General features: G+C 38.2%; 1 protein-coding gene across 2 annotated transcripts; it reads left to right on the forward strand.

Moving 5' to 3' along the window:
- Positions 1–248: 248 nt before the first annotated feature.
- On the forward strand, positions 249–15,409 carry tmem106ba (transmembrane protein 106Ba). 2 transcript variants are annotated; one of them, XM_088411883.1, is made up of 9 exons: positions 249–344; positions 2,371–2,412; positions 11,594–11,806; positions 11,914–11,977; positions 12,052–12,211; positions 13,068–13,211; positions 14,021–14,070; positions 14,155–14,208; positions 14,317–15,409. In XM_088411883.1, the coding sequence occupies exons 3-9, from the start codon at positions 11,608–11,610 to the stop codon at positions 14,426–14,428; spliced, it is 783 nt and encodes a 260-aa protein (XP_088268009.1). In that variant the 5' UTR covers positions 249–344; positions 2,371–2,412; positions 11,594–11,607; the 3' UTR covers positions 14,429–15,409. The 2 variants fall into 2 exon arrangements, with proteins under 2 accessions (XP_088268009.1, XP_088268008.1); XM_088411882.1 differs by lacking the exons at positions 249–344; positions 2,371–2,412 and adding an exon at positions 9,688–9,800.
- Positions 15,410–17,078: the final 1,669 nt, after the last annotated feature.

Genomic DNA, 17,078 nt, shown 5'->3' on the forward strand with positions numbered 1-17,078 from the left:
ATTACAACTTAAGCTTTACTGGTCAACATACATATTTTTTCATATTATAATTATTTTCTGAAATTAAAAAAATTGCACCTTTTTGCACAGTAAAATAACTTACTATAAGAACAATTGATAATTGTATTGTGCAGTAAAACTCCTCTTAAACTCCTCTTGCACCACTTAATACTATGATATTCTCCCATACTATAGGTGGCAGTAAATAGATCCTACAACATACAAACAACACTATAACAGAGGTAAAGAATCCCAGTAAATTCAAAGGCTCCAAAATCTTCCAAACGTTTTTAAACAGACTCCTCATCTCTTCCCAACGTGGTGCTCGCCAGGAGTTGTTTAAGGTATTTAGGTCACAGTAGACCTTTTCAGACGAATCATAATGGTGTTTGTACCAGCGAACTTCCATAAGCAATAGTTTTTCCGTTCGTAAAGAAATTCCGGAAGATACACATTGCGGAAACTCTGTTTTGTGTCGACTACATGCGGAGGGGCAAGGTTGCCGGAATAACGTCATTTAATGTCATTTGACGCAAATTCGCGGACATGTTAAGCTTAAACCAAGCTTAACACTTGAAGACGGGATAAAAGTAATAAAGATAAAAGATGGATGAAGCAAAGTTAAAGGCATTATGCAAGAAATTGATGTAACTATGAAAATGAATGCCTTTGGTAGATTTGGCAAGTATTTTCTTTTTTTTTTTTAAATAGTGGATGGTTTTGTTTTTAACTTCAGTCAGATTGTAGATTGCACAACACATTTTTTATGTTCACATCTGAGTCGTAGATTTGCTGTAGTGAAAAAGTCCCCTTTTGTGAAAAATTTCTGGCTGCAAATATGATTTCGTTGTAGAGGAGTTCTAATGTAAATATATTCTTGTGACATTACAACTGTTTAAATACAAATCTTAAACGTCTTTCACTATAACATGACATTTACTATAAACAATCGACATGTCCTTTTCAGACTTCACTATTAAATTAGAACATCTTTTACCGTAAGAATGTGAACTACAACTTTTACGACAGGTTCCTAACAAAGCTCAAATATTAGTTATTGTTGCCATAGTGCAGAGAACATTTGCCTGTAAATTTTGTATGCTCCGTAAATGTCGCTACTCCGTATTGGTTAAAGTAGCGGCAGTTTCAAGAGTTTACTGTAACATATATGCTAATTTCCCTTAGCTCGTACATAGTATTTCTTGTTATACTGTATGTATGTTAGCATTAAGCTAGCAGAATTTTCTGGGGTCTATTTCATTTACTGTAACGTATCCCCTGTGATAAAGGGACTTCACTGTGCCTAATGAACGGATCTTATTATTTAGGTGGAGGGAGGGGGGGGGGGGGGATTTGTGTGTTCAAATTAAACTCATGTTATTGTAACTGGGCAGCTCAATGATGCATACATTAAGCACAGCGGTGACAGGCAGCAATCCAGTCATCACTCATAGGCATGTTTTTTTTTTCGCTCTGGCTGCCATAGCAACACGCTGGAGAAAAAAAAAAAAAAGCACGCTGACCTGATGTTAATATGATCTGACAGGCAAGAACGTGCATGCGTACGTGTGTGAGTGAGCGTGTTTTAGTGCGAGAGAGACGCTTTTTGTTCACGTTTCTGCCTGCAGTTATTGTGTTTGGGCATGCACACGCCTGTTTGGGTGTAAAGCCCGTTAATGTGCTGTTATTCTGCTTCTTAGCTGGGACAAACAAACCCAAACCACCCAAGCAGCCTCTGCACTCACTCGCACGGTTAGTGCACACATGATGCTAAAATTACTCCATAAGCTCCTTGGCAACTCTTTGTTGTTGTTGGATTTTTTTTTTTTCTTAGAGAAACAGTTGAAAAGTAGCGGCTCGAAATTTAGTGGAGGAGGTAGAATGGGTTGATGTGAACTTGGTGCGCAGAGGCGAATAATGGGCTAGTTCCGACAGAAGTCAAACCAATCCGGGTATGCGTTTAGCTGTGCAGCCAATTTTGAAGACGACTTATGAAAACTTTCTCTGGTTAATTAAAAAAGCCTTGTATAAGTTTGCCCAAAATGCCTTCTTAAAACCAAACTGGCCAACTTCCTATTGAATTTCAGTCTTGAGGCATTTTTCATTTGCATCCCGTGCATCCTGTTATGACAGACCTGTTCATCTATTTAACCCTTTACTGGGCAGAGCAGTTGCTTTCCGTCAATAGTATAAACAGGCAAAAACGGCCTTTATTAGGCACAAGTGTTTCTATTTTTAACAGGTAAGGATTTTCTGGATTTTAGAGAAATTTAGGGGTGTGTTACAGTTTAAGCAACGGCTATTACTGACATCATTGGATGTTTTGCCTGTTTAGACTCGGTTGAAAACTGTGTTTGTTTGTATTTGCAGTTGCTGTTTGCAGATGTTTATGATCTTGCTGCATTTATGTTGGTAAGTTTATTATACCTTCTTGCACTTTGTGACCCAAATATGTATGCGGTTTGTCATTGTTTATTTTCGGGTTGTTTCAAGCAGACATTTGTCATGGTTGTTTTTTATTCCTCTATTTTCCTAGCTTGGCTAAATAAAAGTCTTGTTTAATCGCCTATTCATGATCGATTCCATAACTATATGTTTTCTGACTCTAGGTCTAAAGCAGGGGTGTTAAAAATATGGTCCGCGGACCAGATCAAGGAGGTTTAATTAGGTTTAATTATATATATATATATATATATATATATATATATATATATATATATATATATATATATATATATATATATATATATATATATATATAATTTTTTGTTGTTTTTTTTTTCCTAGTAGAAGTCCACCTAAATGGCTGGGTCAAAGAAACATAGTCGACGTACTGATGAATTTCACTCATGTTTTATTTGTGTGTCCAATCATAATGGACAAAGTGGGAGAAACTGGAGCCATGGGATACATTTTTCTAACTACACTTACTACCATAGTAGAAGTTTCCTCAAAAGACACCTTCAAACCAAAATAAGCAATTTCATATTTAACATTTGCGATCAATGAGTCTTTTAAAAGTTTCCTCTTATGACAAAAAAAAAGAATGAACATACACCCAATTTCATGAGAACGGGAGAAACTGATGTTGGGGACATATCCACCTAGATACGCGCGCTTGCAAAAATATGTGTTTTGGGTCATATTGAGCCTTCCGACGATCTGATTCATTAGAAGGAACAGAGCGATATCAAGAGAACAGAAGCTTCTCTAACTGAACGACGTGGTCACCAAAGACGTCACGTGACCTACGAAGGAGGTCTTTCTGCCATGATTCAAGCCCCTCGTGACGTCTTTCCCTCATGGTCTCTTCGACGTGATGAGAGTCTAGTTGACTTCCTCTCACGCTGCCTGATCAATTTGCTAAATGAGAAGGTGATCAAGAGCCAGCGGAGTCGCCGCATCCGACTGTCACATCCCATTTGTTGTGTCGACCGTCAGGGAGCGACGCCCAGGACTCGTCAGCCTCAAGTTGAAGATCTGACACGCCTTCATCTCGACGCTCCTTTGGTCTCTCTGACAGTACGAGTGCAAGTCATTGCGACAAGGCTGAGAGACAAGAGTGTCTTGTTTCTTTGTGTCAAAGAAGACGAGAATCTTCCAATTATGCTCAATTTAGATTTACAGATGCGCCTTGAGACGCTTTGACATTTTTTTTTTGCTTTTGACTCTTGCAAAGTTTTTTTCTAAAAGTGTAAAAAAAACTGTTTGATTTCGGGGGATTTTTAAGCTTTTGTGTTTTTATTTTTTTTAAAGAAAAGGTTTATTTTTCCTTCATTGTAATAACCTTCGTCCCAACCTGCCATGATTACACTTTACACCAAGGGTATCCAAAACTTTTCCTCTAATTTATTTTCTTACTATAAATAAGAAATTGAATTTACCTTATTTTCCCCACTATAAGGCGCACCTAAAAGCCTTAATTTTTTTTTTTTTTAAATCTGATGGTGCGCCTTATAATCAGGTGCGCCTTATATATGGATCAATATTGAGATTGGGATTCGTAGATGGGGAATGAACTGATAAAATAAGCTTTACCTGTTTCTTTTGTGTGTTTACAGTTGAACAAGGTTGCTCATATTGACTTTGAGTTACAGTATTATGCTATTGAGAGTTGAGAGTTATTATTGTTATTACTTTGAGTATTACTATATTCTGATTGAAAAAGTTTTAAAATGTGTCATTAACTGAGGGTACGCCTTATAATCTGGTGCGCCTTATATATGGAAAAGGTTTGAAAATGTGTCATTAATTGAGGGTGCGCCTTATAGTGCGGAAAATACGGTAATTGATGTTTTTTCCACACTTCTAAAATGGACGGACTTCCTTCAAACATTTTCATATATATATATATATATATATATATATATATATATATATATATATATATATATATATATTATTCATTTATTTATTTACATGCTTCTGTTCTGTTTAATACTCGGTTAATCGACCTTGTTAAATTTACAAATGTCCGCTTGTTCTCTTTTTGGCTTTTCCCCTTCCAGGGTGCCACAGCTAATCACCTGCCTCCATCTAAGCCTTTCTCCTGCATCCCGTTCTCTCACTCCAACTACTTTCATGACCTCTTTCACTACATCTATAAACCTTCTCTTTGGTCTTCCACTAGACCCCCTTCCTGGCAATTCCAAATTCAGCATCCTTCTATGTATTAACTGTCTCGTCTCTGGACATGCCCGAACCGTTGTAGTCCGTCCTCCCAAAGAGAGTGACCAAGATGTATGGCTCTGCTTCTCGCCTTTTCCTCAACAACACTGTCTCCCGTCCAAACAACATCAGTGATCTCACCACAGTCCTGTCCTTTCAATTTAGCCGAAATTCTTCTATCACACCTGACACTTTTGACCACCCATTCCAGTCTGCCTACACAGTCCACACTCTGGACTATTGATCCCTAATACTTCAACTCCACAACCTTCTTTGTCTCCTCTCCCTGTATCTTCACTCTTCCACTTGGGTCCTTCTCATTCAGGCACATATACTCCGTCTTGCTGCGGCTAACCTTCATTTCTCTCTTTTCCAGGGCAAACCACCACCATTCTTCCACCTGTTGCCTATTCTCACTACAGATCACAATGTCATCTGCAAATATTATAGTCCATGGAGATTCTCGTCTGACTTTGTCAGTCTGTCCATCAGCATAGCAAACAAGAAGCGAAATTTATACACGTGTAACTGATCAATTTCGGGATCTTAACAGTAAATATTCTGTCATTTCTCGAATCCTGAACAGTGATTATATTTTTTTGTCCAAAAATAAGATATTTGTAATATCCTCTTCCTACATAGGAAAACTATCAAAATGCAATGTCCATTTTCTAGCTTTCCAGCCCAATCCAGGAACAGAATCATATTATGTTTCCAGTCGAGTCACTGAATCATAATCGATTATGTGAATTTTCTGCACTGTCAATCTGAAACAGTGTCCTATTTTTTTTTCTTAATTCAGGGGATGGAAACTTTTTTTTAAAAATTGCATCCATGTAACCGATTCCTCAACCAAATAATCATTTCAAAAATAAATTCTTAAATAACTGTAAGTTAAAAACGTACACCCATTTTTTTCTCGGGAGCAACATGCGTGCTCAATTTTCAAGCGCATAAGAAGATCCACTGCTGCCAGGTTGAGAGCTCGGCAGATGCAAGCCCAGCTGGTCAAGGGTATACAAGGGCGGCGCATGGGAAGACGAGGTCAAACAAGAGACAACCCAACATGACTGATGTACTTGGAATGATTGCGCAAATGCACACACAACCACCCCTGTCGCGCTCTATTTACTCCCTGAAGTGTCCGAGTGCAGTTTGGTGTCGCATGATTGGACGTCCTGCTGGCTTTTAACGCACGAGTTCAACGGGCCTGCCCAGGTTGGCGCCACGTGACCCCTAAAATGACAAACTTCAATTTATTTGGATTTGTTCAGCATATTAGGCAGAATTAAATACCCAGTGGATATTTTTGTCCTGCTGTGTTGGCCTATTCTCATCCCCGACAAGTGTTTGTTTGTTTTCTGCGTCCTGCGCTGTTTTTCTCCATCCGGCACTAGTTTATCTGCATCCTAAACTGTTTTTTTTTCCACCACCTGCGCTATTTCTACCCCATTCAGCAAAGCATTCCCTTTGAAGGTTTTGGGGTTTAAAAAAAACGAAGTAATAAAATTATAATAAAATGCTACTTTAAGATAACGAGTGGGCCGATTCCACAAGCGGGACCACCACAGTAGGGGAAGCTTGGTAATTGTGCGTGGCCTGCAGGGATTTTTGTTCCATTTATTTTTTTCCTAACGACTTGAGAAAAGTCATTAAAAAGGTTTCTTCCAGTGTGACCAAACAGATTAAGAATGTGATTCATTTAGGAGCTTGTTAAAATTGATGCAGTGTAACCTCGCAAGATAGGAAATCATGCTTGCATAAACCAACCGATACAGAAGACTTGCACTTTTTACAACGGACATTTATATTTAGAACAGATTCAACTCTATAAATAAAATGACATGAGTCCATTCCTGCATTTTAGTTTTTTCAATGAGCGATGGGACAATTACAATTGAGCCCTATGAAATTTGCTTGGCAATATAACACCGCAAACAACAATGTTCTCCTGAGAGAAATACTTAATCGGACTATGTTTTTAGGATGAAAATAACAACAAAGTGTATTTGGATGGACCAGCCGTACGGGAATTTTCCCACATTTCCCTATGACCCTATCTCCAGCATGTTTTTAGACACTTGTAATAATCATTATTTTCCACAATCAGGATTATATACTTGATATTTTTGCATGACATATTTCGTTTTGCTGATCGCATAAAACTGAAATGCTACCCACGCAGCTTTTTCATTTTAACCGTGGCGGCCACACTAATGTTTTTGATGTTCATCTTCTATGCAGACGTCTACTGAGGCATGAAAAAGTAGCTGAACCTTTTGGAATTTCCTCATAGTTCTGCATAAAATTACCATGAAATAGGTTCACATCTTTTTTTTTTTAAATCACACCGATGAAAAAAAAGTCTGTTTTATCTAAAACTGCCCAAACAGTTAAAGGTGTTCATATTTTTTAAATTGAAGAACATTTAAAAATGAAATTAGGGGAAGGAATAAGTAAGTGAACTTTCTGGCCAAGGAAACCTTGACAGAAATTAAAACCATGCATATACATTTTTTTTTTAAATAATTTGTCGGGGCGTATCCAATCACTGAGGAGTTGCTTGAAGCCTCCCTGCTCACAATCAACACAGACCTCCTAAGAATTATGTCTTGATGAGAAACATCATCCGAAGTGCAGAGCTCTCTGAAAACCAGTGATTAAGAATTGATTTGTATAAAACTGATAAAGGTCACAAAATTATCTCGAAAAGTCTGAATGTCGAGCAATCCACAGTTAGAGAAATTATCTACAAAGGGGGAATGCGTGGAGAAAAAAAAATGGAACATCTGACTCACATCAAGGCTTCATACCCACCATGATGCATGGCGGAGGAAGCAGCATGGTTTGGGCATGTTTTGCTACCTCAGGGCCTGGACAAATTGCTATCATTTATAGAAACATGAATTGAAAGGTTGATCGGGCTGTTTTGCTGGGAAATCAGAGGAAAGTTGAAGCCAAATAGAGGATGGATGCTGTAATAGGGTTAAATCAACTTCATATTGGTTTCAAAAGAACTAAATACGCGGAGTGGCCAAGTAAGAGCCCTGACTTGAACGCCGTTGAGATTCTGTGGCATGACCTCAACGCAATGATTCATGGCAGACATCCCAAGAATCTAACTGAACTGTAGTCATTTTAGAGAGATGAATGGTCTCAAATTGATTCTGATCGATAGGCCAAACTGATCTTCAGCTATAGGAAGCATCTGGTTGAAGTTAATGCTGCCAATGGGGGAGCAATCAGCTGATACTTCACTTACTTGTTCCGCTTACTTTTGACACTGTTTGCATGTTATCATCTTTAAAAAAAAAAATAAAAAAATTCTATAAATATTTCTGTGTCTTTAGTTTACACACTAGTTTTCATCAGTGTGATTTTGGAAAAGATGAGATTACACTTAAAGGGGATTTTATGCAGAAATGTGACAAATTCAAATCCAAAAGGTCTTCATACTTTTTAATGCCATTGTTTCTAGCTTGCCTAGTTTCTTTGACTTTGTCAAGAAAAACTCCTGAATAGTTTCTCAGCTTTTTGGCCAAAAAGGGTTTGATCGAGATTGTACCAACGGTGACAAATGACTTCGGCTTGTGCTCACTGTGCCAAATGCAACAGTGTCTTTGAAAAGACAAATCTAGCCATTAAAAAAGCTTGAGATATTGGTTTCGAAATAGGACTGATCAATCAGAAACTTTCTTTACTAAACGTGATCTCTCTTTAGGACAAGTAGACATCTTAAGTTAAAAAAAAAAAAAAAAAGTAAGGGAAGTTAGTATCATAGTGATATTAAACCCTGTGAGAAATTTTGACCCGACACTTTTTGATCTTTTTGATGTGTGTTTGTATCAAAGGAAAAGCATACAAACACAAACACTCGGAGGCTAAACTACTTCATAGACATGACAACTTTCAATATGCCACGCTGCAGACCCTTTTAAAGTCGGCCCAAGTTGGGTGATAAAAAGGCCAGGCTAGAGAAAAATGCCCAGGCACCCAGGGGTTAAAATGACACAAAATTCTCCACAGCGGTGAAGATTTTTTTTTCAATTAAATTTTAGCCTTTAAGAGGTGCTGTCTTTTTTTAACCATCATTTGAAATGAGTAATAGATAGGGCCTGAGAGGCTATTCCTTTTATGAAACGCATTCAATAAAGTGCTGATGATCTGAAATAGCTGCTGGTGAATTCTGAGTCATTTAGTCAAGACATTTTCGCAGCTGCAGATGTGCTCTGAGATTGTCAAAGATTCTCATTTCACTCCTTAATTTATAAATGAACACGCTTCTTACTAACTATGTTACACTAACTAAAAGTGTGAAACTTGAGAGAATTTACAGTTAAAACATTGGAAATGTGGCAGCGCCTGGTCATTAAAAACATATTTGCTGCAAAAAATGATACAGTAAATCCATCTTAGCGGAGGGATATTTTCAGCTTTTGCCTTGATGTCCATTCTTGTCCTTTAGCCCGAGTATTAAGACAGACTCAATGTTGATTGCCAAGTAGGCCATTGTGATGGCCAAACTGCATTTTTATTTTTAGCAATGTTTTCAGGGATGGATGCCAAAACCGCCTGTGCAGGATATTCACGGTGACGTAAAATAAATCTATCCTGCATTAAAATCAAGCGCTTCGTAATCGGACGTTTCAAATAGTGTCGTAAAATTGATTTGATGCGGTGGGGGTGTGTACAGGAGACGTTAACATGAAAATGTTTACCCCCAACAGAATGAGTGTCAAGCGTGGTCGCACACTGCCACCTTCTGGCCAGTCAATGCACATAATTACTGCCAACGCAGTCATTTTTACAGACACAGACGTTGCATTTATTTGTCAACCAAATATAGATGAATGTTTTTTTTTTTTTAAAAAAAAAAGCCAAACTCTACCTGGGGCATTGAGTCAATGTATATTACGTTTAAACAATATTATTTACACGGCGTTTTTTTTTACTCTTTACGGTTGATGTTGGCGTATGTTGTGACGTCACAGTACTGGCAGTTTCTAACCAATGGGAAGAAGGAAGAGGGGCGTTCCTGACTGATAGTTCTCCCCTGCCGATTAGAAGCACAACAAACCCGGCAATCCATCAGCATTACAGGCAATTTCGAGAAACAAACAACGTAATCGCGGGTGAGTTAGTCCGTATTGATTTGACGTTATTCTACAATGTCATTTTTTAAAGTAGAAGACAAAAAAGTGGCAATGTCAAAAACCCTTTGTGGTGACGCATTGGCGTACATTGAGCCTGCTGCGTTTGTCCCGTGAGAATCGCTTGCTCGATGTCAGCACGGAGCGTGTAGACATCACGTTGTCATTTCGATTCACTTTTGAAAAGCAAACATTTGTTGCTCAATTATACGTTTTTGCAAGGAGAACGGGTCGATGGCGGTGATTTTAGGCTGGCGGTACTTTGTGTTCCCGACCGAGTTGGAAGGAACAGCGCGGCGAGCTGGGCCGAAGCCTCATTTCTCGCGTCTCGTGCAAAGTCATGCATGTAATGGTTAACCACCGTGCACAACACTGAATCGGGTAAAATTATTCACCATAGAAAATAAATCACCAATTACCAATTTGAAGGTGGCTCCTGCGGTATGTCATGTTAATAATGTGTTACCTGATTATTAAAACGATCTTTTGAAAAGTTAACCCTCTGTGGCCCCATCTCATTTTATTTTTAAGTGAGAGTCGAAAGTATAGCCGCGACCATCATTCTGATTTATATTTCGTTAGACAAATATGATGAATTAAGCAGCAAAAGACACCTGTTTGTAGCCATTTTAAGGGCAGCCATTTTGTCATTGGCCGTTGATTTAAAAAAATAAAATAAACATCCCGGCCCAATCCCAATAATCGCAGATCCACCCTTGCGCCCGTCCTGTCGGGGTTTAGTGTTTATAGCAATGTAATATGGAGAAAATAACAATTTTGTATTTGTTATTTTCAGCAAGCATTGCGTAAACCCACTCGCCTCAATGCGCACCTTTCAGTAACACAGTGCTTCTCAATTATATATTGCAAAGACCCCCGAGGAAAGAGAAAACTTTTCACACCCCAATCCCTCTCGACGAGCTGACTATAAATAAGATTATTATCAATACAAAGTGTAACAGTCTAAGTGTATAAGTATACCTAAACGTGTATCCTTATAAACATTAACAAAAGAAAAAGGAAATATAAATCAACTACTGTTCATTGTTGTTTGCAGCATTTTACAGCTTAGTCTAAAACTGTGAAAAAATTAAAGTGAATCAAAGTATATATATATATATATATATATATATATATATATATATATATATATATATATATATATATATATATATATATATATATATAAAATTTAGAAGCACTGATTTAGATAAAAGAACCGAGCTGGATTCCTCTTGATGCTGTTCAGCTGTGGCTCTGCTAATGTAAATGAAATTATATCAATGTCTATGGAGCGTGTTTGTTATTAGTCAAGTTACTTAGCATTAGCTAACTAGAGGGAGTGAGAGAGGCTACAACCGCACATTAACATAACACAGGAAGCATGACCCTAAACTAAACTTGAGAAATCCTACATGCTCAAGATGATCAAAAATAAATAATATTGCTCCTGGACTCGAAAATGATGCCTATATCATTGAAAATACAAAACAAAAACCGACAAATAAAATGACCCATACAAAGTTCTTTGCACGCGCCACCAACACGCTAGCGCCATCTCAAGGCAAACAAAAGAGTTGTCTGTTGCTGTCCAGCACACATAGAAATAAACTGGATAACATCGACACTAGTTGTTTTAAAGTTACATACCATGATTTTACCAGTACAACCACCTTGAGAATCAATTTTGCTCCATGCTAGACAAGAGCTTTTTGTTGAGCATAGTTCAGTAATCAAATTTATCGGGGCATTGTGATTTTGTCCGTGCCATTTAGTGAGGGCGTCCGCCATGGGGAAGTTCCAGTCACTGCCAGCCAGGCACAAAGATGACAGTCACGACGCATTGACGCCAAACACGGACGAGTACGATGAAACGGCAACGCAGGACGGGAAGAATGGCGACGTGTCGCAGTTTCCGTATGTGGAGTTCACTGGACGGGACAGCGTGACCTGTCCCACGTGTCAGGGCACGGGTCGCATCCCACGAGGTAAAGAAAAAAAAAAAATCTTCCAAATGTATTCACTATTGAGGACGCTCAACCATGCGAGAGTGTGGTCGGAGGACAATGCGTCATTCTTACTTTTGGTTGAGCAGGTCAAGAGAATCAGCTGGTGGCTCTGATTCCCTACAGCGACCAAAGACTGAGGCCGAGCAGGACGTGAGTGTTTTACCTTCCGATACGCGAACAAACTTAGGTGAGCCTCGCTGATTTCCGTTTCGTTTGGCCCGCAGAAAACTTTACGTGACCATATCGGTGTGCGTTTGCCTGCTGCTGTCCGGCCTTGCCGTCTTCTTCCTGTTCCCTCGCACCATCAATGTCGACTACGTGGGCGTGAAGTCCGCCTACGTGGCCTACGATCAGAGCAACCAGATCATCTATCTCAATATCACAGTAAGATTGTCCAGCGGTGTTACTTTGCACTGTTTTACTTTAGTTTTAAACTAAAAACAACATTTTCTGATTCACTTTCACCCATGACATTTGCTTGTCAAAAGAATGCAGAGAACACAAGATTGCGAGTATTGAAACAAGCTACTGATGAATTATTTTTGTATATTCACAACTATATTCCCACATTTGCTAAACTAAAGTTATTACCCAATACCTCTGGAAACTGTTGGCTCCCCGGCACTCTCGATACTAAAAAGCTATGGGTCCCAACAGAAATGTTTGGAGTCCCAAAAATTGCACAGAAAAAAAGGACAAAGTAAGTTTAAGGTTCAAACTGCAATAAAAAGGCATGAGCACAAACCAACAACAAATATTGACAAATGTCACAGCAAAATTGATCAAAATAATAGAACGAACATATAGCATCTGTCATCATCATCTTCTTCATATTGCAACCGCTTATACTATAACTCAGTCCATTTTGGAAGAAAAGTCCGCTTTACTTTTGAATGTTTGTTTTTTTTAGCTTCAACATCCCTGTTTTGTACTTCTTCTCGATCTTCCGAGGCGTATCATTTTATCTTTTTACTTTCTGGCTCATTGTTACCTGATTGCGGATTATTTGACTTGTGACTGATAGAAAAAAAAATTATATATATATATATATATATATATATATATATATATATATATATAGAGTTAGGTTTTGCTGAATAAATAGTAAAAGGACGTTGATTTGAAAGTGAGAGCACTGATTTCTTATCCGGTATAGAAATCAAACATGTAAATAGTGACGGTTGGGATTTTAAAGCCATAATCTCACAAATCATACATTGTCCTCTTTGCATCCATCCAGAATACTCTGAACATCACAAATAACAACTACTACGCCATCACGGTCACCAACATCACCGCCCAAGTGGAGTTCGCCAAGACGGTGATCGGAAAGGCCAAGTTCAACTACAACAGCACAGTCATCGTACCTCTGGACCAGCGACAGGTCTGTACAGGTTTTCTTTAAGTTATTATAAAAGATGTATGGTCCACAGCTGGTTATTTCAAGAATATGTTCAAAATCAAGAGTGCTCAATGTGTTCATCGCGGTCAACCGGTTCATTTACAAAACTAGTTATGGTCGATCATATGATATTGTACAAGAAGCACCGGGGAGGTCAATTTAAACGAGAAACGGTGCACTGTAAAACTGGTAATAGAATACTTGATTCCTAAAACTATAGTACTCGCTGAAGACTCAAAAGAAATAACTAGAGGTTGTAATGGCAACAAAGTAAAATGTCCAAAACACACACATACACACAAAAAGATTTTAAATGCTCAGTGGAATTAAATTTCTTGATTAGCCTATAGCGAGGATAATGTATTTTTTTTTTTTAACCATAGTACTTTTGTATTGTCCGACATGCTTTCGAGCTCTTTACATGTATTCAAACGAAATTCTCGAAATGCAGCCAGTCCCTCAATGACTCAATTCTGTCTGATTTTTTTTTTTTCAATCAGTCGTAAATACCAGTCACAATTACCTTTTCAAACTATGGTGGGAGAGAAGAAGCCTAGCTGATGTGAGGCAGGTTCGAAAAACGAGCATCAACTGCCCTCTAGTGGTCAAAATCAACACTTAACGACGATGCTACGTGACAGCTTCTCTACAGCATTTGAAGAGCAGATAGGCTTCAGCAAACTTTGGACTTAATGCAAACTGCTTTAAAAAAAAACAAAACAATAACATTGCTAATCTAATCTCTTCACCTTTGAACCTCAAGTTAAAACTTTTCCTTTTGTGTTTTGCAGATTGACTACACAGTTCCCACTGTGATCGCAGATGAATTGAATTACATGTTGTAAGTTGATATTCCTCAAAGTGGATCGTGCGCTTTATGGACTTTTTGTGAGAACATATTGACGTTTTGTCTCACTGTCCACAGTGGCTACTGCACGCTGCAGACCATCAGAGTTCACAACATGGTGGTAATGATGCAGTGAGTAGGACTTCAAATATGCATTTTCAACTAAATTCTGAACTTTGTTGTAAAGAAATACGTATTTGAGGACCGAAAGTAACCTTTTTTTTTTTTTTTTTAAACCAGAGTTACCGTGACTACGTCATACTTTGGCCACTCGGAGCAGGTGTCCCAGGAGATGTACCAGTATGTGGACTGCGGAGGGAATACCACGACCTTGCATGGATGGTCACAATAAGATCTTCTGATTTCAACAACCGTAGACAGCATTGGTCTTCCCAGGAAAGGTCAAGCGCTAGTTTTTGCTTGCTTTCTTTCTAAATTTAACAGCCGGGGAGATGTTTTTAAACCGTGTGGGGTATTTGGTCAAATCCTATGATCTTTACGTCAAACGCTTTTCGAAAGAATTGAAAGAAGACATTAAGGAGCTGAAATTTCACCCAGATGGTGACAGCAAGTTCAACACGGCACGAAAACTTTATCCCACTACCAGGAATGTGTCATCTCTCGGCTAAAATACTGCGAAAATTATGCGGGGGAAAAATGAGCCACAAATGGTGAAAATACCACAAGGTCAATCAACATCACAGCTGCTCATTTGCCATCGACTTTGTGGTAAAACCGAGCAAAACACTACATTAAATAATATTGCAGTTTGGTGTGTTTCTGCCGGCTGGTCTGGACCGCTAAACTCCATCTTTCCGAGGTACTTGTTTAAGTTCCAGTCTAACTTTTTCATTATTTTATTTTAAGGGAGAGAGGTACTTTGTCTAGTTGACACCTCAGATTTGAGTTTTGTCTGTTTTACTTGTACTGTTTATTTTGTCGTATTTTGATGAGTGTTTTCTCTTTGATGTTGTTGTTTATTTAGTGTTACTTCAACCGTTTGAGTAGTTCTCTAGAGTGTGATTTTAACTCAAATGTGATAGCAGTCAAATTTATTTGGAAGGAATGTCATTTCTGCATTTAAAGTGAGAATGGGGGTTTTCCAATTCAAGATGTTTCGGAACCTAAATTTTAACCGAACTGTGGATGCATTTTCTCCATTTTCTAAATCTGTGGTGGCTACCTTCCTTGATTCCATGTTACTTGTGATGTTAAATATACTATCATTAGATTAATTGATTTTCCGTTAAGAAAAAGAAATGCAATGTGATGGATACAATTGGACTTTTGTACACTGGAAGGCCTGAAATAAAATGTTTTACCATTTCTGTTATTTTCTCTGTGGAATCCATGTGGCAATCATAAATAATAATCGTCTTGATAAAAGTTGAAAAACATTGAAGGACCATTTGCTTTTGCACTACGAGGTGTAATTGCACATCTATGGCACCAGATGGTGCTGTAGCGCTCATTGGCAAAATTTGCGGGCGTTAACGTTTAAATCGCTGTCAACATTTCTAATCCACAATGATTAATTTGTTTTTTTCCAGTCACTTTGATCCACTTCAAGCTACCTTTTCCAGTTTAATACCAACCTGTAAAAAATCATATTTATTGAAAGTCAATATTGTTTGTACTTATATCAATATAAAAAATGAACATTTTAGATATATGTAAACAATTCTCATAGCTAATGTGTGTGTGTGGAGGGGGATGAAATGTTTTCTCTTTCTTGGGGGGGAAGCATTGCTCTAAACTAACAAAATACAAAAACAACAAAATGTCTGACAGATCTCGAAACCCACGAATCAACTCGGCAATGCACGTCAACGCAAATGCAAACTCAGCACACATAAATCCCATCACATAACCTTATTTATTAGATGCAGTCAAACTCCCAGCGGTAATTACATGCTATCAAGTCCAAGTTATTCCGACGACTTCCTCGACCTAGAAACCGCGCCAGTGGTCTCCAGAGCATCACAGTATGTTTGCATCTGCTAGGCTCATCAAAACGCCGGCCGGCTTGCTTCCTGTTCCACAGACGCCTCGCATTAGCACAGAAATACACAGATGCAGAAAACAAACGTATATATGTTCAAACTCCACATTCCTTTAAAAACAAGTGAACATACCAGATCACTTGTGATAAGTAAAACTTTGCTATAAAAAGCCATATTAAAATGAAAAAATGTATATTTTACCCCTGCAAGACATTTTAAAATTTTAATCTACTTCTTTATTCAATATTCTTAGAGCAACTTCACTTTGCTATTCTCCAAATAAGAGGTGAAGTGTGCTTGCTACAAGCCGCTTTATTGTGACTTCCAAATGGAGGTTTCCTGTCGACCTGACACTAGAAGAAAATGACACGCTAGAAATTCTAACAATGAAATTATAGAGAAAAATGCAGTGATTTTGCCAGTTTAATGTGAACATACCAATACGTTTTAGGCAAATGCTACTTGAAAGACATGTAAAGCAGCGACACATACAAACAGGGCACACAGCAATACTCACAGATAATTTGGGTTTCCACGTCTTCCTGCTGTTAATTACGACAAATCTTTTCCAGAAGAGCTCAGAGCTGTCCAGAATATTTGCAGTGACACTGAAGACACTATAAGTTTAGACTAACCTGTATACTTTAAAAATCCAGTGAAAATTGGAGATCAACTAACTAACTATGTTTTTTTCCCCCAGGGCTGATAATTGATATTTAAAGTTGATTTTAAGTTTAAGAAATCAAAGAATATTTATTGCAGTAAAAGGAATAACAAACATAAAAACGTTTTTCTTTCGCCATCCCTTCCCTGCAATGCATTTATTTTTATTCACCCCCTGTTAAAGTTAAATACGCGCATTGACGTCGCGAATTAGCAGCTAGCTGAGCGTTAGCCTGCATGCTGTTAGGTCCCAAGTGCAGGTTACCTAACTTCAAAACATGTCGTGTTCTGTGCCTACGTACGAGTCTAGGACCGCTGCCATACACGGTATGGCTC

The sequence above is a fragment of the Hippichthys cyanospilos genome, chromosome 3, assembly GCF_059441005.1.
Source record: "Hippichthys cyanospilos isolate Australia breed blue-spotted pipefish chromosome 3, RoL_Hcya_1.0, whole genome shotgun sequence".
NCBI classification, from domain to species: domain Eukaryota; kingdom Metazoa; phylum Chordata; class Actinopteri; order Syngnathiformes; family Syngnathidae; genus Hippichthys; species Hippichthys cyanospilos.

Coding starts and splice junctions, on each gene's coding strand:
- tmem106ba (XM_088411883.1), top strand. CDS start 11,608: ATGGGGAAGTTCCAGTCACTGCCAGCCAGGCACAAAGATGACAGTCAC. Junction 11,978..12,051: donor AGACTGAGGCCGAGCAGGAC/GTGAGTGTTTTA, acceptor TTTGGCCCGCAG/AAAACTTTACGTGACCATAT. Junction 13,212..14,020: donor TACCTCTGGACCAGCGACAG/GTCTGTACAGGT, acceptor TGTGTTTTGCAG/ATTGACTACACAGTTCCCAC.